This window comes from Bombus pyrosoma, linkage group LG2 (assembly GCF_014825855.1).
Source record: "Bombus pyrosoma isolate SC7728 linkage group LG2, ASM1482585v1, whole genome shotgun sequence".
In the NCBI taxonomy this organism is placed as follows: domain Eukaryota; kingdom Metazoa; phylum Arthropoda; class Insecta; order Hymenoptera; family Apidae; genus Bombus; species Bombus pyrosoma.
The window spans coordinates 4,361,735-4,385,628 of NC_057771.1; the positions used below are offsets into that span (position 1 = coordinate 4,361,735).

Below are 23,894 nucleotides of genomic sequence, written 5' to 3' on the forward strand. Positions count from 1 at the left end.
AATTTGAGTTAATTCGCGCACGCTATATAGCAGCGCAGATGTTAATTATCATCCAGTAAGCTTCTTCCTTGGTGTAATTTTTTAATTTCTCGAGATGTTTAATCGGGGGAATAGAATCGGGGGAAGACAGAGGGGATCCAGCCTTCGGAATGGATTATCCGAGATCGAAGGACCGGGCGTGAACGGCCACAGTAATTAACGAAGGATCTTACTTTATCATCTTACTTTACGCGCTTGCAGATACCACCTTGACGAGGCAAGGACGGAAATCTCGAGGGAGTAATCATTTCTTTCGCGGACGATTAAATATCCGAATGGAGTAGAACGTCAGGTGGAATCAAGATTAGGCAAAATAATCAAAGACGGCTGTCCCTCTGTTCCCAGCTTTCATTAATTTTACTCTGTTGACTCGTTTACTCTCGCTCAGAAACTCACTTGCGTCACGCGAAAATCATACCTTTTCCCTAGCACTTGGCTTGTTAAAATACTTCTAATCGATAATTATAGAGAAATCCTAAAATAGCAAATGGTAAGATTCCCTAATTAATCCCATAATACCGATTACCTTGGCACAGTTAACACGAAGCCAAATTTTAGGATAGTAATTTTCATGATTAAGAAAAAAATGAGAAATCTTTACCCCTTGATATAAATGAAGTGATGTTTAAAATATTGCATTATTTTAATTTTTAAATAATAGAAAATGTCCATTTCCTTAGGGTCATTGACTCTATTATAGAATTAGATGTAATTAGTCTATCTGTATTTACTTCAGCTATGAAAAAACATAATATTACACGAACAGCCGTGAAGAGAACTGAATATCACGATTATTGTCCACCGCAAAGTAAACATCCACTCTAAATTGTGACTGCGGTTTGTGGCAACGATACAATGAATTTCAATTTATGACAACGCGGCAATTGATTCGTGTTGGTAGTACAATAGTTAATTCAATGTCATTAGCGCAGAAAGTAATGGAATCTTCATTTGCATAATTTATTTTTCTACAGTTATTATATACGTCGAATTTTTACGAACAGTCGTTAAACCATTGCAATTAAAAATAGCTTTAAAACAGCAGTTGCGCGATGACTTAATTGGACCAATCAAAAAAATCGGCAGAAGTTTTAACTTGTATCGACAGTCTTTCCCTGTGCATATTTCCACGATCAAAAATATCGTTTTGGAAGCCTTTCACCGAAACAATTTCGTGATTGTTTCTATAACTTTGTAACGATGTGAATTTCAACTTGCCGTGTATTTTCCGTGAACACATTTTATTCTAACTGGTACGTGTTCCGACACTTTTAATTTTCAATTTATTCGTATCGGACGCGATCGATTTATTGGCTTCATCCATTTCATGTAGGAAGAACACGTTTATTTATATATGTTAGGAAATCTGAAACTTTGAATTAGCCACTCTCATCCGCGAAACGCAAGTTCGGTTATCCCTCGCTATAAAAGCGGCTTTATGATCGAACTGCGTAAATACCATGCTAAATTGGCTTTGATTACCCTCGCGATAAAATTGACATTGACGTCGAAGCCTCGGAGAAGAAATGTCGGTGACAGAAACGATTCATCACCTAACATCGTTGGCCATTGATAAATTAATGTTTCAAACATTTCTCAACTAGCGCCTTTAGTCTTTTTCTCGTTTAACTTGTAAGCCGTTAATTCGTAATTGAAGCAACTTTTCTTCCTAGATTTGTGTATCGTGTCTGTTGTTACTTTCACGTTGACCTGTATGAATTCGATTGCGGTGCAATCGACCGTGCAAATCGTTATTTCCGTGACGGTTCAATTTCCAACAAGAATGAACGTTTTTTCTGACGATGAACAAATCTCGTCTGTTTTTCCCTGATGGAGCGAAATCACACGTTATTGTACACTGCTGAACACGCGTAGGTGATTTTATTCACGGAATTACATTTTAGAGAATAATTGTGATATTTAGTTCTTTTGTTTGCGCTCATATGGAGTTACACAATAACTTTACTCAACGCTCTCATTACCAACAAATAATTTTCATACAAAGCTTATTGCGATATCATCAAATTTTATGTATATGCTACACATAGATTGCTATAAAATTTTATACCAAACTCGCCGGGGTTTTAATTTGTATGTAAGTCAATATCAAATGTATATCGTCAAAAATTTCTAAATTCAAGATTTTCTAATATTCTATCAATGATTCAGTTTAAGGATAATAATCGTGCGTTTATTTTGTGAAATATTTTTTCGTGGTTTATTCACATGCGAATTCTTCAAAGAGAATCTAATAAATATATAGATGCTTTTAAATGAAAGGTTTGCAATATGCAGACTGGTGGAGTTATTTTCTTTGTACAACAGAGTTACACCCACGTTCGTATATATTCATAAAAGAAAAAATCTAGTGAATATGGATGATGCATTTGGGAAATAAAATTCTTTTCTGACAGAAAAATGAAATGTTCGCCTATTTGTGAATAGCCAAAGACAAAAGAAGTTAAGAATATCGCCATATTATCTCTGAACAATAACCTTCTCACTTTTCATCTCCACTCGGTGCATTTACTTACACCGTTGTCTTATTGCATTTTTAATTATCACGGGCCACCTTGTGTTGTTTGAATATTACGTTGACATCGAACAAAGAAACGACTGATGGAAAATTTTTATTTCGTTCTTCAAAGTACACTTATTCAGTTTCAAATGAAATTCAAATGAAATTTAACATTTCAGATATATTTTATGTGGGCAATTAATTATGCCACTCAATCATTTAAAATCTGCTCCAATAAGTGCTTATATGATTATTTAAATACATTCTTTAATTATTATAAAATACAAATTATACAATCTATTATAAAATTAATATAAAATGATCGACTTTTTAACAGACAATCCTATTAAGGATTATTTCAATAAGAAACTCATTCCGACATTTAAAGAAGGATGAAAGACGGAAAGAAATTAACAATTTCTTTGCGAAACAGTTGGGTATCTTATAAATCTTACAAGAAAAATATTATGTTTCTTCGATGATTATCTTGAACGTTTACGTCTTCTGATTCTTTCTTCATCTTCATCATTTTTCCACGTTGTAATTCTTGTTTGTAATATGTATCGTAATAAATGTTCTTGCAGATATTTTGCCATTAAATTCGGCAAGAATCTCGACCATTCTTTTTCATTAAGTCGAGAATCTCGTTGATGCTCAATTTCGACCAATCCCTTTCGATCACGTTTCTCCAATTTCTCCCCCGAGGAACGTCTTCCGCAATCGCGTGTACACTTTTCTTTATTTCCTGCAATTGTAACAAGATTATAATCCGATAGACATCGTCTGCATAGTACGCGTGTCTAAATTCAAACGAATCTCATGAATTTGTTAAAACTGTCTTAAAACTGTCAGGAATATCGAGCTTCGATTAATCGCCGCTCTTGCACAGTGAATATTAATCACGTTTATGAGAACGCAGAGGAGGTAGATTAAAATTCACGTACTCTACCAAAGGAAGTGGAGAACGCAGAGAAGATAGATTAAAATTCACATATTCTAGCAAAATTGATCGTTCTTAGTGTAATTCTATCTTTGAAAAGATTAAGCCATATGGCTATGTCGGTAATATACTGTGGAACTGCATTTATATGATCGAAGGCCATATATATATGGCAGGAATCTATGTTCAAACTGATTATTCTCACTATCTATATTTTCTCCTTCAAATAATAGGATTTATAATTATGTTCGGACAAACATTTTCATCAGCAAGAATTAGTCTAATTCCGATGAATGATTTTCTACTGTCTGTATTTTTACTATATTTTTAAAAGACAGTAGCTTTTTGCTATCTATATTTTCTGGGAACATTTTGACATAGAAAGATTAAAGTTATTCGATAGCATCGAAACTCAATTTCCACTTATTTTCATAACACAGTGATAGAGTCGCATATCCATAGATATAGTTTAATTTAGCGTATCATAAATGACATTGAACTTTCCTTGCAGCCCCTATGCAATAATTTCCCTTGCTTGGCCTTAAAAATAGGGAGTTGAGCACATTCCAAAATATGCGTATTAACAACTGAAAATAGGTCAGCTCGTATCTGTGTAGCCCCACATTCTATCGATTTCACCAGCTTTTCATTTGTTAACAATTTGTGACATATCTGTGTATTGTGCGTATATATGCATCACAAATACTGAAGTTATCTTACCGCGTAAAATATTTCATTTTTGGGGAATGACATTTTGGAAAATCGAAACGTGTTTTGATCAATCAATCAACAGTTTTACGTGACAAGTGAAAAGGTAGGATGGACGATTCATTGATCATGTTAGCATTTTAATATGCTTCGCGATAGCGAAGAAGCGACTATGTAATCACCGCCTCGATGTAAACGTGAAAACGCGGCCAATCAAAGGATTAATCGATGAGAGGGCTCTATGGATCGTACGATCGACGCTGTTGCATATGCATGTTAGTCGATTGGTTCGTGCACGTCAACAGCCCGCACAACTGACTTAATGAATTCTTATCCACTTTTAAATAACGCTCAGTTGTTTGTTTCTATCGTTAAAGAAGTTCTCCTAAAATTGAAATTTTTTTTTTGTTTCGTTCAAAGCTAGATAAGACATTTTACATTTCCTGCTCAAGTGTCTTCTATGTTCTTCGATCAGCTTTTCAATTCTTCCTCCATTCCAGTCTATTTTATTCTTTCCTTCTATATCTTCCTAGATTCCACGATCTTCTTATTCACGAGATGCACCATTTTCCTTTTTATTATCATACGTTGATTCAAGCCAGGCGTCATAGTAAGATAAGCCATCGCCATAGCAACTGAATAGATTAATCCACAGTATACGCACCGTGACACAGGAGCAAGATGTCAACTTGAAAGTTCAACGAGCTTGCCAAAAGCCCTGCGTTGTCGGATTGTGCATGTGCGTGCCGGACAAAGCTGTTGATTCTACTCGACTGGGAAATTGCACGATGAGCGTCACGATTCAATGACGAAAATGGATGGCACGAGATAGAAGCTCAGATCCCTGAAGTTCGAGCGATAACGAGGACACACTAATTTCCACGCTAGTCCATAACTTTTAACCATTTATACGATAATTAAATTCATACAATGGTTGTGAAATGAACGGCTAGTCAAAGATATACATATATATTAGATACATCTACATTTATATAGAAACATATATATTCTTTAATGAAGAAATTTTGTTGAATTTTGTACAGATATCTACAATTAGGATTAAGTGCACGACACAAACATACAAATATATACATATGTCTGTTTCTGTATATTTGTACGTTATATATCTACATATACATGTTCCTTAATGAAGAAAATTTTGTTGAATTTTGCACAGATATCTGCAATTAGGATTAAGTGCACAACACAAACATACAAATATATACATATGTCTGTTTATGTATATTTGTACGTTATATATCTACATATACATGTTCCTTAATGAAGAAAATTTTGTTGAATTTTCTACAGATATCTACAATTAGGATTAAGTGCACAACACAAGCATACAAATATATACATATGTCTTTTTATGTATATTTGTACGTTATATATCTACATATATATGTTCTTTAATGAAGAAAATTTTGTTGAATTTTGTACAGATATCTACAATTAGGATTAAGTGCACAACACAAACATACAAATATATACATATGTCTTTTTATGTATATTTGTACGTTATATATCTACATATACATGTTCCTCAATGAAGAAAATTTTGTTGAATTTTGTACAGATATCTACAATTAGGATTAAGTGCACAACACAAACATACAAATATATACATATGTTTGTATATGTATATTTGTACGTTTTATATCTATATATGTATATGTAAATGTATATGTTATATACATATATACATAAACATATCATTATAGACGTCTGTATAAAATTCAGCAAAATTTTTCTCTCGCAAAGAATTTTCTACGTTCGTCATTCGGTTTCAGTTTTCATAGGTTTTCATAGGAAAGAAAAGAAAGACACCTAAGGGTGTCTCCTTCATTCTTTATCGAACCGTTGACTCAAGCGAGCATCGAAAGAATATATGTATACCTATACATACACTAACAATATTAAACCTAAAGAAATTCTTATTAACATTATTGCTCGTTTACAGTTGTTTTAGAGGATTTAAGTAATCCATAATTAAAATGTCAAAACTCCAGAAAAATGGATGATATTTAAATTCAATTACTTTCATTAATATAACGCATCAATTAACGCATAAAGACAGGGCTGTTCTCATAAACCAATTAGCAGTGTATTGGAACAAACAATGATATTATATCACAAAGTCTATTAAATATCTCGAAATTCTTCTTCTATCGCAATTTATTCACGCAATTTATATCACTCTCCTCGATTATGATCTTATTAATAACACCATAAAACAAAGATATAATTCTGTTCTTCTTTCCTTTCTCGTTGCCTCTTCGACGCACGAATTCGGTTTGTGTGGCAAATAAAAGCAGGGAAAAGAAGGACGGTTCGAAAGTTTACTGTCGGATTCGACAGGATCGTTTTCCTTCATTCGCGTTAAATGGTCGGCCGCGCATAGAAGACCACCGTAAACGCGATCGTAACGCAACGATTACGGCGAAATGTATAATATGTTGGCACGCGTATTAAACTTTTTTCATCGTTCTTACTTCTTCCTTTTTTTCCCTCACGTAGTTGATGTTGACCAATAAACTTTGACCTTTGGAGCCTCGGCACACTTCGGCAATTCCCATGCTATGTTCATTCTTCCCCGAAGCAAGTTAGTAAAATGAACGCCGATCATTCGGACGATTCCAGGAGCAACATGGAATAAATATGCATGAGGTTGAAAAGTTTAAAAAGAAATATATACCTGAATACGTGTGGAGAGCAGTGAAGTAGCTGGGGATATTTTACGGTGATTTAATTCATAGCGGCTTAATGATAATTTTAAGTGGGAAACCGTGTTCCACCCTCTTTATCCTTTTATTATCCGAAGCTTCGGATACTCTTGCTAAATACACAAAATGTGACGCGAAGAACACATGGTGCAAAATCGGTTAAAAATGTAGAGCATAATCTTTTTAATTGATCCCTCCTTTCCGTGAAAACTGAATGTGTAGATTAATTCTTGGCAAAATACCTATGAATTCGTTCAGACTTTAAGTGAAAGAATTTTATTGTAGATTTCCAACTTGTATTTAGACATAAAGTAATTTTCTATTCGATAAACCTATATCAGCGTATATTCCAAATTTCGTTACGATATATCATATCGTACGATTCAAATCGTATAAATGTGAGACTTAGTATCTATCCAAATCATTCCAAATCATTCTCGAACAAATAAACTTTCATCTCTAAGATTGCAAGAGGCAGGAACACGCTGCACGTGTCACGTAATTTCGCAGAGAAATCTCTTAAAAATGTACTATGTTTCGGTAGCAATAATGCTAACGAATTTCCAGAAGAAAAAGTAGAAAAGTATAACGTGACAACGAGTACGATCCAATCAAACTAGTCTTGGAAGCTTCCTTTTTCGTTCTAATGGAACCAACCTTTTTCAGATCTCAAGCTGAAGGGAATCTAACTGGCGGTAACGGTTCAGAAAGGAGGAAAAATCGAGCGAGAAGTGCGATAAGAAAAGAGGGAAGATATGGTTTCCTCGGCGATCTTCGGGGCCGCCGCTGGAACTGGTTTAGCCCTGTTCGTCGCAATGACGATAGTGGTGTATCGATATTACGCGGTAAGACGAAAGGGAAAATACTGGAGTAGTCTGGATCGTTGGCCAGATCCACCGGGCACGAAGAAGTCGGAAACACGACAAGAAGGCTGTTCCGAGCATTGTCACGACGCCTCCGCGTCACACGTGCTCAATTGTTGGCGAAAACAGCAGAAGAATTATCATGCAGTGCAGACTACGGTATGTAAGATATGCTTCTCTATATGAATGGCTATACGTGCCTCGAATAAAAATTACGAAGTTGCCTTGTCATATAGGAAAATAGAAATTTTTTTCCAGCTCTTTTATTTCATAAATTTTATAAATCGTACGCTTGATTTTATACATATTTTTATCGCGGGATATTTGTTCGTAGATTAACGCGATAAATTAAAAAATATGTTGCGCACATTCTTCCGATTCGAGTCATAATTGTTACAATATTAAATTTTTGTAGTGATTTGTTTGATCTTGTAAAATTTAGAATTTTGGACAGTTTTATAATTTCCTTTTTCTTAGGATTGATATCTTTTTAGAATGTTCAGTGAAAAATATCGAATTATTAATCAATATGAAAAAGTATAGTTAATTTATTTTGAATATTTAATTCTAATATTTACGAAATTATTAATGACTAGTTAATTGAAGTAGCTAATTTTTATAACCGTCTATTCCGCTTAATTAAGATTTATTCTCATCACATGTCGAGAATATCATCGATATACCAGGTATTATAGGTTGGCTATATACTCTATATGTAAGTTTGATGCGATCTAGCACGTTAAATGCCACGCATAAGTAAGTTTCCCCTAACTTATATCTATGGCACAAAATTGCGTGGGATAGTTTCATAACTATGTAGATGCTATATCGCGTAATTTGAAATATTACTTCAAGTAATGCGAAATTTCATACCCTTAAGACAAAACTTGGCTTAACAAAAGGATCGAAAAGTATCTCTCTTTTCATTTTATTTTTAATAAGAAATAAGAAATTTGACTTCTTTATATTATTGTATGATAAATTTACGAGAATATTTGTCAATTATATTTTTATATAATTCTCTTAATTTTGTAAAAAGAAACTTTTAAAATACCACGTAAACTTTCAAGTTGATAAATCTCGTGACCAGCCAGACACAGAGCTTCATTAGTGCAATTCTTCTTAATCTTATTTTCCATTACTTATGTTAAGTCTTAAGTAGTCTGACGCGAAGCTTCGTTAATACAATTCTACTTTAAGTAGATAAGCTTGTGATTAGTCAGACACGGCGTTTCGTACAATGGTACAATTCATTTTAATTTCAGTTTCTACTTACTACTTTAGGTAGACAAATTTTATGACTAATTAGACAGAATACTTTGTAAAATAGTTTTCTCTTCTCCTCCCAATCTGCAGTAATCAACAATCATAAAGTACCGTTAATAAATATTATAAAAATCAAGTAATTCTAAATGATAGCATGAAATTGGCATTTTTCCATACCAAATTTTATATTCTTTAACGTAATTTAAAATTAATTAGACTGATTAGACAGAATACTTTGTAAAATAGTTTCCTCTTCTCCTCCCAATCTGCAGTAATCAATAATCATAAAGTACTTTTAATAAATATTATAAAAATCAAATAGTTCTAAATGATAGCATTAAATTGGCATTTTCCATATCCAATTTTATATTCTTTAACGTAATTTAAAATATAAATCGTGTTGATTTAATTAGATGTAGAAAGATGACTGAAAGTTTCGTCAATTTATCGACCAATCGATGAGTAATAGATCTTTAATGACACTGTTCTTAATTCACTCGCAGTTAGATCACTCGACGTGCAAAAAAATTAACCATTAATTAATGTTCTCGGTATTATTTGACCAACGTCAACACACTTGGAACCGTTCGGAACCATTGCGTAATTACCCAACTGTTTATATTAGCTTAATAGCATGAGCCGTTACTTTCAGTGCAGTAATACACCCGTCTATTCTTTGTCCGGAACACATACATCATTACATGTACATTATAGTTTGCCATATTCTCAAACGCTAACATATCGATCGACTAACATACTGGATGCATGAAAAATTAGCTTGCATCCACAACATTCTAATTAGGCTTTTCCGGTTTCTACAGAAAAATGGAAAAACGTTCAATTTGTAAATTCTTCCAATTCTTTATGCGTTAAATTTTACGATTGTGTTATTTCTTACTTTTATTTAAAAATTTATTACTTACTTTTATTTAATTAAAATTACTTCTTTTTAAATTAAATTAAAATTACTTTTCTTTAAAAAACAGTCGAATAATTCACGACTCGATGAGAAATGATTACCTACGCGGATTTGGTAATAATGATTCGTTGCATAGCGCGTACCATAACCGTTCGAAATCCTATTAGTAGCTGCTATCAATTGAACTACATGCTCTGCTAATTAGTTAACAGTCGGCTACTAATTTAAGGAAAATTGGTTGTTTGTACGATGCGAAGGTATAATTGTTTCAATGCCATGTCATGCGCGTTCCGTTAAGATCAAAGCTATCTAGGATAACTTTAACAATTGCTCTTTAAAAATTGCTGTGTTTGATTGATGCCGGATGGTTTCTCGTATTCGTACAATTTATTCGTGAAATAATTTTTTAACCATTTATTGTTGTTAGTTATAAATTGATAAAAGTGTCTTCGTTTTTAATATAAACAAACATTTAATTTAGTATCGTCGATATTATGTAATATAAAATTATATGATATAAAAGTACCAGTATTTTGATCTATTATGGAAAAGTATGCTTAAAATATAGACAAATATTTTGCTAAACTGTAATTATATTATGTTTCTATAAAATAATGATGAAAAAGGAAAACGATCGTGTAATAAATTAAATTATGTTTCTATAAAATAATGATGAAAAAGGAAAACGATCGTGTAATAAAATAAAAGTGTAATAAATTAAATTACGTTCCTATAAAATAATGATGAAAAAGGAAAACGATCGTATAATAAAATAAAGCGTACGTCAATTCATTTATAAAACTCGTAAAGAATGTTTTTCCGAGACAGCGCGTACGGAGGTCACTCGTCAAAAATAATTTTTAGACTCGTTAATAACAGCCACGTGGCTGTTGTGCACGTGTCAGCTTGTTAGCATGTAGTTTCGTTGTTACAGAGAAATCCACATATGTGTCAGCGGAAAATCTCGCTAGTAGAGCATATTTATTTTAATCAGTATGTACATACAGAAATTTAATTGCAAAGAGCATCGCGAATGTTTTAATTGTAATACGTATTTAGGGTTTATTGGTACAGTATCGATAAATATGAAATTTCTAATAGAATTATATCACCTTTGATTCTAGGCATTCCGATAATTTTTAATTTTTTAATATTTATAGAATTCTTGATAAGCAATCGATGTTTAATTATTTTAATTTGATTTGTATCTTTTAATTCTATTTCAATTTTCGTTTCATTTTTTAAATTTAATTGTCATTTCATTTTATTTCATTCCTCGTTTTGTTCCGTGGATAAAGTACATACCTATGAAACTGTTTAGGAAAATACCGACAAAGCAGGGTCGGTAAAGATTTTAAGTAATCGATAAGTTCTTAGAGAGAACTTGTCGTTTCGATGTAGGTAAAACAGATTGTCAGTATTTTATGTTGCTTCTCTAATGATAACGTTGATATCCTTCTTATCACTTATTGGTTATAAAATCTACCACAGAGGACTGTCTTGAGGATTGAAGGCACAGACGAGGTAGAAAGTACGGACTTACCATCTTATGGAACTTTATATTTACCGTTGATTATCTAGCCTGTGTTTTGTATTCCATGTTCTAAAGTACCAACGATGAAAAAGAAACACATATTCCTCATTTTCGCTTCTCCCTTTATCGATGATCGATATTTACTTTTCGACTCTGGATATTACAACAGAATTTCTTTACACAATTCAACTCAAAATACATAAATTCTTTATCTATTATTTTACTTGTTATTAAATATTAAAAATACCATACTTTCTCATATATTTGAAATGGATAAATTTAACCAAAGATTGAAATTAAATTTTTTCCTGCTACCTTAAACTTTCCGCAGCTTAAAATTCTGCTAATAATTCTACATTCAAATTAACGAGTCATTATAATTCATAATAATAATAATAACACAAAATTCATTTAATAATAAGAAATAAACAATTATACACGAATTTCGATAATAACTAACACCTTTTAATTGCTTCTTATTGCACAAGGATTATTTTCTCGTCGAATCTGAACGAAAAATGATACTCCTTGCCGTGGGACAAACGAAGTTTCTGTTCGAACGATCGATCAAACGACGGTTGTTCACGGGCATTTAATGGCACACCAAGGAAATCCATGTTCTCGAGGCAGTGAGGAACAGAGCAACAATTTACTCCTCGCGTTGCGTCCACCAGTTTGACGCTCGAACTTCTCGCGAAAATCTATTAACTTACGCTATATTGCGCTCAATTCATGGAAATTTCGCACGATAAACCGATTAAGACTCGTCGCTCGTGCGCAGCTTACGTATGACCTTGCGCTTTTCGATTCGACGAAGTCCGCTTACAAGTACCGATCGTTGCGAATGTAACTCGGGAAAATGGACTCGGCAAGGATACAGAAAGATAACCGCAGAGAAACATATCGCCATTGCTTTTATTTTTCCCTGCCTTTAAAATTCATCCGGTTCGCTGTGTAATTTAACGAAATTCGTAATCTCCTTTATCGCGTCTACCTGTACGCGCGCAGATACAGAAACTGGCCGTTCCAACCGGGAATCCAGAATATGGAATGTGGATCGATACAGCGCTCCACAACGATAGATATCGTGCCTTCGAAACGCCGCGTACACAGTACGAATGGCGAAAAGGTGGCATACAGGGATTCGCCTGGGCCGGATAGATTCCGGAATTTTTATTATTTCCTCGACAGCTCCACCCGTGATATTGCCTTTTGACAAAAAACAAGGAGAAAATTTTTCAAAAATATAGAGTCTTGCAGAGCTTAGTCTAGTAAATAGCGGATTCTAGGTTTCTATGCTGCGAAACTAACAGAAGTAACGGTATTTCACGTTTCATGGAAATAGACTATCGATATGGTGATTTGTACGAAATACAAAAGAAAATACGAAAGGAATATCGTTACGTTAATTTAAGTTTCTTCTTCTTCAAATCACCATATCTAGACGTAATGGAAATATGTATCAACGTGAACGTCCCAAATCAGCTGGTTGCCGAAACGAATAAAACAATAATAGAAAGAAGACTGAAGAAGAAGCACCCTGCAGACTTCATAATAGAAAAATAAACAACCTGGAAGATGGAGTCCCGCTGGGGGTAACCATCCACATGCTATATTTTATCAAAACTTAAATTATAATATTTTACCAAATGTCCTAATGGACAAATTGTAAAATGTAAACAAACAATAAATAAAAAAAAAAAAACGTGAACGTGTTTCAGCTCGAGTCAATGGAAATTTGAATTTCGCCCAATGGTGTATTGGTAAATGTATCGGGTTGGCAACTAAGTGATTGCGGATTTTGTCATTAGGTAGTATTGACAACATCCGCAATCACTTAGTTGCCAAGCCAATACATCCATTAGAGGATGTTGCGTTTAAAAAATTGACGCGTGTAGGTGGCCGGCATATCTCGTGGAATTTGTATCGTCGAAGCTGCCGTGTTTTCAGGTATTAATAAAGAATCGCGGCCAGAAGCATATCACGTACGCGTGCTCGTACACAGACGTAGTTTTATCGGGCGTAATTTTTTTTTTTATCGTTTCTGATCGTAACTCTGTTTCTGTAGTAATACGTTTACAGTTTCTTGATAGCACGTGGCAATTCTACGTTCTCGTTTCACAAGCTGACGCAGATGATCGGAGATATTTCGAAGTTGGCTCGGTTAGGTAGAAAAAATACAATTTCTTTACTTTTTTTTTTCCTAATCTTCGCATTGATAATTTTATAAGTGAACGACGAAAAAATCGCACAAACTCGAGATACGATATTTCAAAATAGACAAGTATTTCTTATTTGCGTTACATCTTATTAAATATTATTTACATTTTATTTGCAACACACGTTACAATAATGACAAGAAGGTCTATTTCGATACCTACGATGTTGTAAAAATTTTACGACGTATAGAAAGAAATAAAGTTGCTGAAGAGCATTTTACATGTGTCTGAAAGGGGTAATCGAAACATCGATATTTCAATGTCTATAGTCGTTTCAAGGCTATAATGCCATAGGTCATCATAGGTCGTCTTGTATTGAAGATAAATGAAATGTTCCAATTTAATCGAGACGCCCTGTCTATCTCGTAATAATTAACATTGCATAGGACTGTTGTATACCGATAATATCAATAACTTAATATCGTAAAAATATGTTTATTAAAAAATAGTTGAGTGTATAATTGGGCAACATAATTGGAAGATGATCATTTGGGAGGCGTGAATCGTATAATCAAGACAGAATGTACGGTTTTATATTGCGCGGTTTATTCCACGAATTTCACTTCATAATCAGGTTAATGTTTCGCGTAACCTGGCGCTACCACTAATAAGAAATTACTTGATCCTTGCTACGCCAAGGAACCTCGATTCACTGGAATTTGCATTTTAATCGGACCCGGTGCTTTTTCTTAATCGGCAGAGAACAACGCAATAAACCTTGTATAAGCCAGATTCTAGCTATATATATATTGTTATATATACACGTATATATAGCTTATATACGAATAATTCGAAATACCGAATGAAATATCTTGTTTGTATTATAACTTGAATGATCCTTATCATTAAACCAGCAAATGTACTTATGTGTTTTTTATGTAGTTTCTGCAACTTAATTTTTACTTCATAATTTGTTTACAAATTATAACTACCGATTGGAAAAGAAAGGAATAGTCTTCGCTATGGTTGCTTCATATCAATTAGACTAAGAAAAAAAAACAAATTTAATTGATTTTTTTTCGATATTTTATTAATTAAGCAAATAAAATAGAATGAGAATTCCTCTAATAAAAATAATTTAAACGAGAATTTATTTATCTTTTTAATTTTATTTATAGAAATAATTGAATTACCTTATTATTATTATCAGGAATAATTATATTATGAAATTTCATAATATAGATATAGAAAACATGTCCGAATATTATTTAAAAGATTATTTAAGTTATTTATCGTTTTATAAAAATGAATAATAAAATAGAGCACATAAATCATAATATCATAAATAATATCATAAATAATCCTGAAATTCATTTAACAATTAGTGAAACGTTCCTTATTTTACAATCAGTGGGAACAGTAGTACGGTTCTTTTCGTAGAAAAAAACATTTTTCATTTATGATCTGCTTATTCAAACACGTATTGGGCTTTCTTCTCGCGCTATTGTAACTCCACTAGTTGCTTCTCGCAACAAAAGTTCCGATAGCAAAGCACGCAAATCGTAGCCTGAAACGTTTCGATGCGGAGAAGTAAAAGAAGCAGTGGAAATGAAAGCGAAGTGGAAAGGAATTGCACAGTGAACTTGTTTCCCGGACGACACGTGTTCGTATTTACTTTTCTGGTGGTCGTAACCACAGGTCATTCAACGCATTTTTTCCCGATTTTCTTTTACCATTTATTACCACAGCATCAGAGAGACAAACAGAGGCGTTTCCTCATAAATCTTTTAGAAATGAACAATTCTTATATTCTATAAATGAAAATGAAAGAAAAATTGTTGGACGAAATCAAGCTACTTTTACGATGAACAAGGAAGAAGTAACGATATAATAAGATAGCGAAGATAAACAGAGCTAATCTCGTGGATAACTGATATAAATATATATGTCTAGTTCTCATTGGGGTTAGGGGCGTGTAATGAATCTTCATTTGGATTAGCCATTGTTGTTACACAATATAGATGATATTTAATGGTACAAATATGAATATTACAGAATTTGACAAATAACCGTGGCGATTAGATACTCGAGATGCTAATTACAATGATCTTAGATTCAATAACGAATCCACGGTCAACGGGATAGCAAATGCGTTTTCTTCCAAAGTCCAAGTCGAACTGAACTTACTTGTCCACAACTCAAGTGTAACTCAACTTACTTGTCCACAGTACAAGTAGAACTTAACAAACTGCCCTCAATCCAAGTGGAACTGCACTTATGTACTCTTCTCTGTACCTCTGTGTACCCTTCGGGTAAACTATATTTTTAGAAAACACCCAGCAGATCTCACGAAGGATATAATCTAACAAACACGAAGATGGTATCCCGCTGGGGGTAGCCACCCACACGATAATCAAACAGCTAAAAAAATTCACCAAATGTCCAAATTGGACAAATTGTGAATGTAAATTATCAAATAAAAAAGAAACTATATTTTTAGGGAGAGTTATACAACTACCCCATACTTCTGTTAGGTAAAAACGTCCATCCCGTGACCGTGGCTACGTTTAGCGACCAGATGTGTCACTTCGAGCCCAAACCTACTGTCATAAATCTCGGGCAAACATAATCGGATTAAATCATAAACAATTACTTCTAAGTTTTATTATTTAAGTGCAGCTATGATAAAAATTCTAGACTAAAGTATTGGGAATCTTCCCAAAATTCCAAAAGAAAGGCCCCGATGTTTTTTCATCTCCGACATATATATATATATATATATATATATATATATAGATTAGAAATCGATTCTCATTTGCTGCGAAAATATACGTTCGCGAAAGTTAAACTAAGTTTGCGACAAAAGGAAACGCTGTTAGCGTGTAATGAGATTGAAGAAACAGATAAAAGTATCCTTTTGTAGATTCCTTTCATAAATACATATTACGAAAGAATCTTTATATTCTGCAAGAAAAGGACAGGAAAAAGAAAAGAACGAAGCCAATAAAATTAAATTACCTCCACCAAGAAAACAAATACAGGAAAAAGAAATTATTAAGCCAATATATAATTTATTATAAAAAAAAAGTCATCGACCAAAATCGGTGGATTCTTGTCGCAAGAAAACGACATTTATTTAATAAAATGGCAAGTATCGATTAAAGACTATCGTTCGTTCTTCTAAAAGTAATGAAATTTTCCAGTTTACGTAAAGAACCTGACCAGGGACAACAACATATCACGTGCATGCAGCACGATCGTCTATCAAGAACCGAGTCGATCCACCGGGAACTGAAGCAAATTTCGCTTTAAATTATTATCATTATTATTATTATTATTATTATTATTATTATTATTATTATTACTTGTATATTTATTTTTTACGTAGGACCAGTCGCCGCAGTATCTGGCGAAATTTATTTATATATTAGGTTGTCCGAAAAGTGTCTTTCTTTTACAGATACGTCTTTTACAACGACGCATCTTTATACAAACATGAAACCTTGTCTATCAAACGTTGTAATCTTTATCGTGATAAAACAGAATGGATCATACGTAATTCGACAAAATAATGTAAAACGAAAGATGTTGTGCATCCATTATTTCCTTATAGAACGAAAGAAACTTTTCGCACGACCTAATATATTAGATTGTCCGAAAAGCGTCTTTCTTTTACAGACACGTCTTTTACAACGACGCATCTTTACGCAAACCTAATCTGATGAACATTGTGATCTTTATCTTGATAGAACAAAATGGATCATACGTAGTTCGACAAAATAATGTAAAATAGAAAATACTGTGCAACCATTATTTCCTTAGAAATATATATATATACCGATCTCTAATCGTGCATAAGAGACATTGACAATTCCGAAACCGTCTATTTTGCTTCTCTGTCGTTCTTCGTTTTCTACCCTTCCACATCTTCCGCTATCGATCGATGAAAAGTTGAAAATGTAGATTACGACAGGGCCGGGTGACGGAAGTTTCTCGTTTAAAATTCCATACAACAGGGTAAGTACGACGAGACACGATGATCTATAATGCAAAAGCGTAGTTGGGAATGAGCGCGAAAGAATCGAGACACGGCATACTTCGCGTAAACATGCACAGGTTACACGTGAAGCGCATACGTTGTATTGCGCACCGAATCGAAACGATTCCGACTGAGAGCAGGATTTTTCTTTTTCTGTTTGCCGTAGAATCGATCGAAGAAATTCCTCGTCTTTCGATCGCAATCGTGGAAATCAGGGAAACAGAGTCGTTGCAATGAAATTCCATTCGGTGGACCTCGGTGATTTTAGCAAGTTCGTGGAGTCTCAAGGAGGATTGAAAAGTTGTCCGCTGGAAAGATTGGTCGGATACGTGGCGTATTTGTTACGGACGATTTCTCTGCTGTAACCTGCCATTGACGTACTATAATTCCAGCAAGGAAGCTAACTCTGTGATTTTTATACACGTGGATTTTTATTCCGATGAATGCTATTGGATGTTCACGCGTTTCGATAAATTTAATATCGATTCCCAGTGAAGTAGAAATAAATTACCGACTTTAATAAAACTTGTCGTTTATTGGAAAGAAAATTTCAGGCTTCTTGCTAGAGCGTTTAATTTGTCGCGAACAGATCTGTGGATTTTCATTGAACAGCGTACTCGCGAAGAATTAAACCGTACATTTCTGTTAAGTGCGTGTAAGGGAAACTCGACTGCGATCGAATAATATTTGCACTTCATACGAGGAGTAATTGTGACAGAAAGTTGTTTCTTTGTTGAATCTCGTTGTTTGAAATTTTTCGTTTCCATGTACCGATTATGTCACCGGTTGAAGTACGCGGAACGTTCCAAGCGGTGTTTCGCGTGGAAGTTAATTTCAGTAGGAAGATTAAAAACGTAGAAATTCAATGGTAATTTCTTTCGAGTTTCTCAAGTAACACCTTCTTCTACCGTTTCAACAGGGTCATTATGTTTCCGCATAATACTGAAAACATGTTAATACCGTAAACTTTAACAAGACAATGTTAATAATACGCCAGATTGGAGTACAAACTTTGGCTGTGCAAAAAATGGATTACATTGAATCTTTTGTCGAATTTTCCAGCTGTAGTTTCAAGTTCTTTATTGCGAGCCATAAAATAACTAATAAAAATATATTTAATCAATTTTTTTTTATTTATTAGTAATTTACAATCAATTCTCGCATTGAGAATTTTCAGTAACTTTCTCTTTATAATATTTATAATAAGTTAATGCTTATCATAGATAAGTATAATTATAAATAAGTATTATAAATAAGTAAATATTACTTAATACAAATATCTAGTTAAATCTTGTGCTTAGGTCTAACGGGTAGTGTTCTTTTAGCCTGCGGATCTGGTGCGACGTATTAAGTAATTTAGTAATTAGGGGGTTTCGATGTTTGTTCACTCTTTTGCTATATCTATTGCTATATTTTGTTATTTTTTCTTTGACTATGGGTATCTTGAGGTCGCGATGTATTACTTCGTTGGTGACATACCAGGGTGTATTTATTAGGAATCTTAGCGTTTTCGATTGGAAGCGTTGAAGTATTTCAATGTTGGAATTACTTGCTGTTCCCCACAGTTGGATTCCGTAGGTCCAGACAGATATTTAATCAATGTCATACGTTCATGCAAAGATTTATATATTTTAAACTTTTCGAAAGAAGCACAAGTCCCTTATGAAACAGATTATGATTGTAATTAATATTACAAGAAATGTAGTTAATTTAACAAGTAGTATAATAAAAAGTAAATAAGTATAATCGTGTCTTGGACTCGGTAGAAATCAAAATTCCAATCAATTTTGCCAAAAGGCCATTCGAATGCTTTCAATAATTACAAGAGCAGAAGATTAAAAATCAATTTGCCATTCTGACAAGTTAAAAGAAAGTTAAACACTCCGAAAGCATATACTTAATACATAGAAAGTTAAAGAAACTTCCAACTTATAGAATTACTAAATCAGAGTTGCCCCGCTACAACAAACATCATTCCCGTGTCAAGAATTTCCAGAGTGGCAGGATTTTGCATGATACCTCTTAATCACTCTATCGCAACTGTTTCCAACTTCGTAATTAAAACGAGAATGTTTTGAGCGATACAGTTCCGGATAAAAGGACGCGCGGGGGCCGATTATAAAATTACCAGACGAGCTACCTATCTACGTTCCTTTACTCTTGACTGCTTCGTCAGAAGTGTTCTCGTTCGAGAACAGTTGCGTTACTTTTACGGGTTGCCGTGATGTTGCTTGAAAAATCGTTTAAACTCATCGTTGCCAGTGATAAGTGGCTCGCGAAATTAGTGATAACTTCTGCGGAGAAATTTTCGAGTCGCCGGTATTGCGGCCTCCCTCTGTAATTTCCCGCGAGGTTTAATAACTTTATCCTCTGTTGTAAACGAAGCCAGAACGAGCTGAAGAGAGGACACGACCTTGACGCGCTGCTTTGCTCGAGTAGGAAAAGATGGTTGACTCAGTCCCTTGACCTTCGGATCAATCTTTGCTGGAAAAATGAAATTTTCTTCCTGGTACCGCGGCACGAAGATTGAAAGTCACGAGAAGGGCTTGTGTGTTCATTGTTCGTATTAAAACATTCAATATGCCACTCTGTTATTGCTTCTCAAAGCCACCCAGAACCGGTGATATTCATTAGGAAAAATTGGTTTACCAGGGAAACTTGGGCTGATTTTTGAAATAAAGTTATTTTTCGAAATATTCCCTATAAACTCTGATTAATTATAATTAATTCGTTAGACCGTCTCGTAAGCTCCATCGTTCGTTTCATTATCTAGCTTCGGTGAAGCATCGTCCCTTTGTACTTGTCGAAACCATATCGTTTGTTAGTTGTCCATTCTCTTAATTGATATTTAAATCTAATTCTTTGATAGCGTGATAAAATAACAAAGAATAAATTCTTATTATTATTATTATTGTTATTAGTCTAAAGACTAAGAGATTTAGGAAATTATTGTTTATTTATCGCCAAAATTTCTCGCGTTCCTCATATCAGATATAAAAAATGCATACTTTGAACTCCTTGTGGAAAATAAATATCAATGATTACGTTAATTATGACGACATTGAGATGTGAAATTTATTTATTTATTTACTGTATTTGATAGAGTTTGATAGTTGCGCTGGAATCTTTCTCGCGTTGCACAATGAGATTTAAAAAATGAATGGATGGTAATCGAAAGCTCTAATTAAGAACACCATACGCTTTAAAAATTTCGTAAAAAATTCGTTGGACGGGGACATTCGTTGTTCGTTTCTGTTACATATTTACAGATCGTTTTATCTCTTTTCCTCAAAATAATTTTTCTTTATGTATTAGATGATTTCGTTCACTCGCAACAGGAGAAAATAAACTTTCGTTATTTTCGTAATAATTAATACCGCGGCGTCGGTGATAAACGAACGAACATAAGCGTACGTAATTAAACGTGCATTGTGAGCGCTGTAATGCTTGGTAAATTATGAAACTTTCAGCAGGGCGAAGCATTCGACAAGGCGAATGTTTAGTAATCGATGATAAATTTGGCAAGATCGACGATCGATAGTTCTTCCAACTCTGGAATTATCAGAACGATCCATTAGTAATTTTTCACAGAATTCTTCTATATTTACAACGACGTATTTTTAGAAATTTTCTAATAATACTAGATTTTTAAGAATCTAATTTTTAGAAATTTTATAATAAATAATTTTCATAACATATATGGACTGAAGTCCTTTTCCTTTTTTCATATATTTATCGTCCATTTTGATTCCTGTCATACAAATCTCGTACTTTAGAGATTCCAGTAGTTTAAATAATATAACGTAATTCTTCAGTGCCAAACATCTTCCACTCTCCATGAAATAAAATAAAAAATTTCATCGTTCTAATTATGCTCCCAATATATATATAAACAGTATACATTTCAAGTACAAGGTATATATACATATATTAGGTTGTCCGAAAAGTTTCTTTCGTTTCATACATTCGCGTACCGAGCGAAAATTCAAAGTCGATTTTCTCGAAAACAAAGCCTCAAACGAAAAATTTTTATTCTATATTTTCGACTTCTTTTTTCGCGGAGAATCACCCCCTTTCCGCTTGTACCACCAGTTACCAACCACCCTGTATATAAATCATATTTATCATCATATCATATATATATATATATAAACTGTATACGCTTCAAGTACAAGGCATTAAAGGATTGATCTTACGCTCAGATCTTACGCAGTGATTCGCGTAAACTGATCTTAGAAACCACCGACGTTTCGCACTTATGTATACGTTTCGACTTAAGCGGATTATACAGCGTAATAAACATTCATAAAGGCGAAGTACTACGAAGGGAAATCTTCGACGACGGAAGTCGAGGTGCTCGTATGAAAATTCAGATGCGAATTAAGCTTAATGATCAACTGGAAAATTGGGTTACGAGGTTGGGTTACGTGAAAAGACGTTCATCAGCCAGTGGAGTAATAAATGCCCATACAAATTCTCGTCAAGTTCGTTATCCAGCGATAGTTGGATCGATATACGCGTATTCCAGGACGATGATGTTTGATATTCAATGAACAGAAAGTCAAATTTCTCGATCGCCACGTATCTTCCACCTCGTCATCGAGGGAAGTTAAAGAAACAAATTAAAAAAGTCAGACTGATTTTATATCAGGCTCTAACGATCGACCTTGGTCTTCGTCAAAATTTAACACGAGAAGGATGTAAACAAAAATTCAACAAGATACAGCTAGACGGTGAATGTAAACTAAGAGCGGATTATTTGGTTTACTTGGATGGCCAGGCTGTAAAATATTTTTCAGAAATTGAATTTCGGTTACTTCATATTCCTATAATAGATCGTGTTTAAACAAACGTATTAATCGTTATATGACTCGACATATGTCGCGGCTAAAGCTGATGCTTTCAAGCTTGCCGGTGTTCCGTGTACACTAAAATTTCCAGTTGTCGAGAGATCGAAGCACACGCACGAGCACAAAGGCAAGTAGGCTAAGGGTGAGAGAAACCGTGGGGTAGATAAATAAATAGACGAAAACGTAGAGAACAACTTGCGGGGATATGTAATCCGGAACAAGGGAGGTTGAAAGGAGGAAGAAAGAAAGCCAAGGGATGAAAAGAGAAGGAGGCGTTAAGGGTGGAATTTGAAGGGGATTGGACGAAGGGGTGGAACGGCGAAGCGATAGCAACTGGTGAAAGAGAAGGATGGAACAAGGATACAGCGAGAATACGAGGAGAGAAGGTCGAAGAAAAGGCGCGGTGATAGAGAGGGAAAAAGGGTCGAGGAGGATTCCAGGAGCGTATCGAAGGGGAGAGTAACCTGTTGCGACGCACGCATACTCGTTCTCTGTCCTTCTTCGTTTAACCTCGCGGTTCACCCATTACACGTACACGCGAGAACGCACACAATGTTACTGATGGCGAACACTCGTACATACCCGATAGCTTTGTCTTCGTCTATCGTTGGAAAAACGGAATAGATACCTCTCCGTCTTGCTTGTCGATGAGCGACTCCGTTCACCCTACCAACGGGATTCGACCACCACCCTCTGTCTCTGGCTACGATCCACGAATCGCCGTTTTCTGGTGGCAGACGAACCCTGGCGTAGGGAGCGCATACACGGTCGAGAGTAGTTTAGTCGCAGCCAGGCCACTACGCCAGCAGAATCGAGACGACGAGACTACGACTACGCACGATAAAAGAACGTTTAGAACACGCTTGGAACACGGTTAGAGTGGCGATATATCGGAAAACAGAGACAAATAGTACGTGGTGAGCGACGCACGTATCAAGCGCACGAAGGAGAGGACACACACACGCTTTCCGTCAGATAGAAGAAGATCCAGTCGCTATTCCACCGGTTGATATCGAATCCAGCTGACCCGGTAAATTGTTTCTCAATAGTTGTTTATGGTTTGTCGGCGTTCGATCGCGTGATTTCAACGTGTCTCGATCTTATTCGAAGAAGGCAACTCGCGAAGTAGTACGGCTGGACGTTTGGTCAGACGAAGTGGCCGCGAGCTGCTTTGATCGGATTCGCGGAACATTCTGAATTGGATTTGCGTCTCTTTGTTGGATGTTTCGAAAATGTCTCCGGATACTGTCGATTTCCTGCGTATCGTTTCATCAGTGATGGCTTTTCCTTAAGTGCGTGAAACTGTTTTATACGCGGATAAGCGTTTTAGTAG

At 34.6% G+C, this 23,894-nt stretch overlaps 1 protein-coding gene across 4 annotated transcripts in view; it reads left to right on the forward strand.

Annotated features, from left to right (window-relative positions):
- The window catches only part of LOC122577775, a 58,519-nt gene that overhangs the window by 19,936 nt on the left and 14,689 nt on the right, over positions 1 to 23,894 (forward strand). Inside the window, exons 2-3 of one of the 4 annotated variants that reach the window (XM_043749338.1) lie at positions 7,598 to 7,953; positions 16,876 to 16,899. In XM_043749338.1, the coding sequence (XP_043605273.1) occupies positions 7,687 to 7,953; positions 16,876 to 16,884 (276 nt within the window). In that variant the 5' untranslated portion in view covers positions 7,598 to 7,686 and the 3' untranslated portion in view covers positions 16,885 to 16,899. Of the gene's footprint in view, positions 1 to 7,597; positions 7,954 to 12,001; positions 12,913 to 12,944; positions 13,097 to 16,875; positions 16,900 to 23,894 lie in introns of those variants that run through there. The other 3 variants (XM_043749335.1, XM_043749336.1, XM_043749337.1) reach the window with 3 other exon arrangements.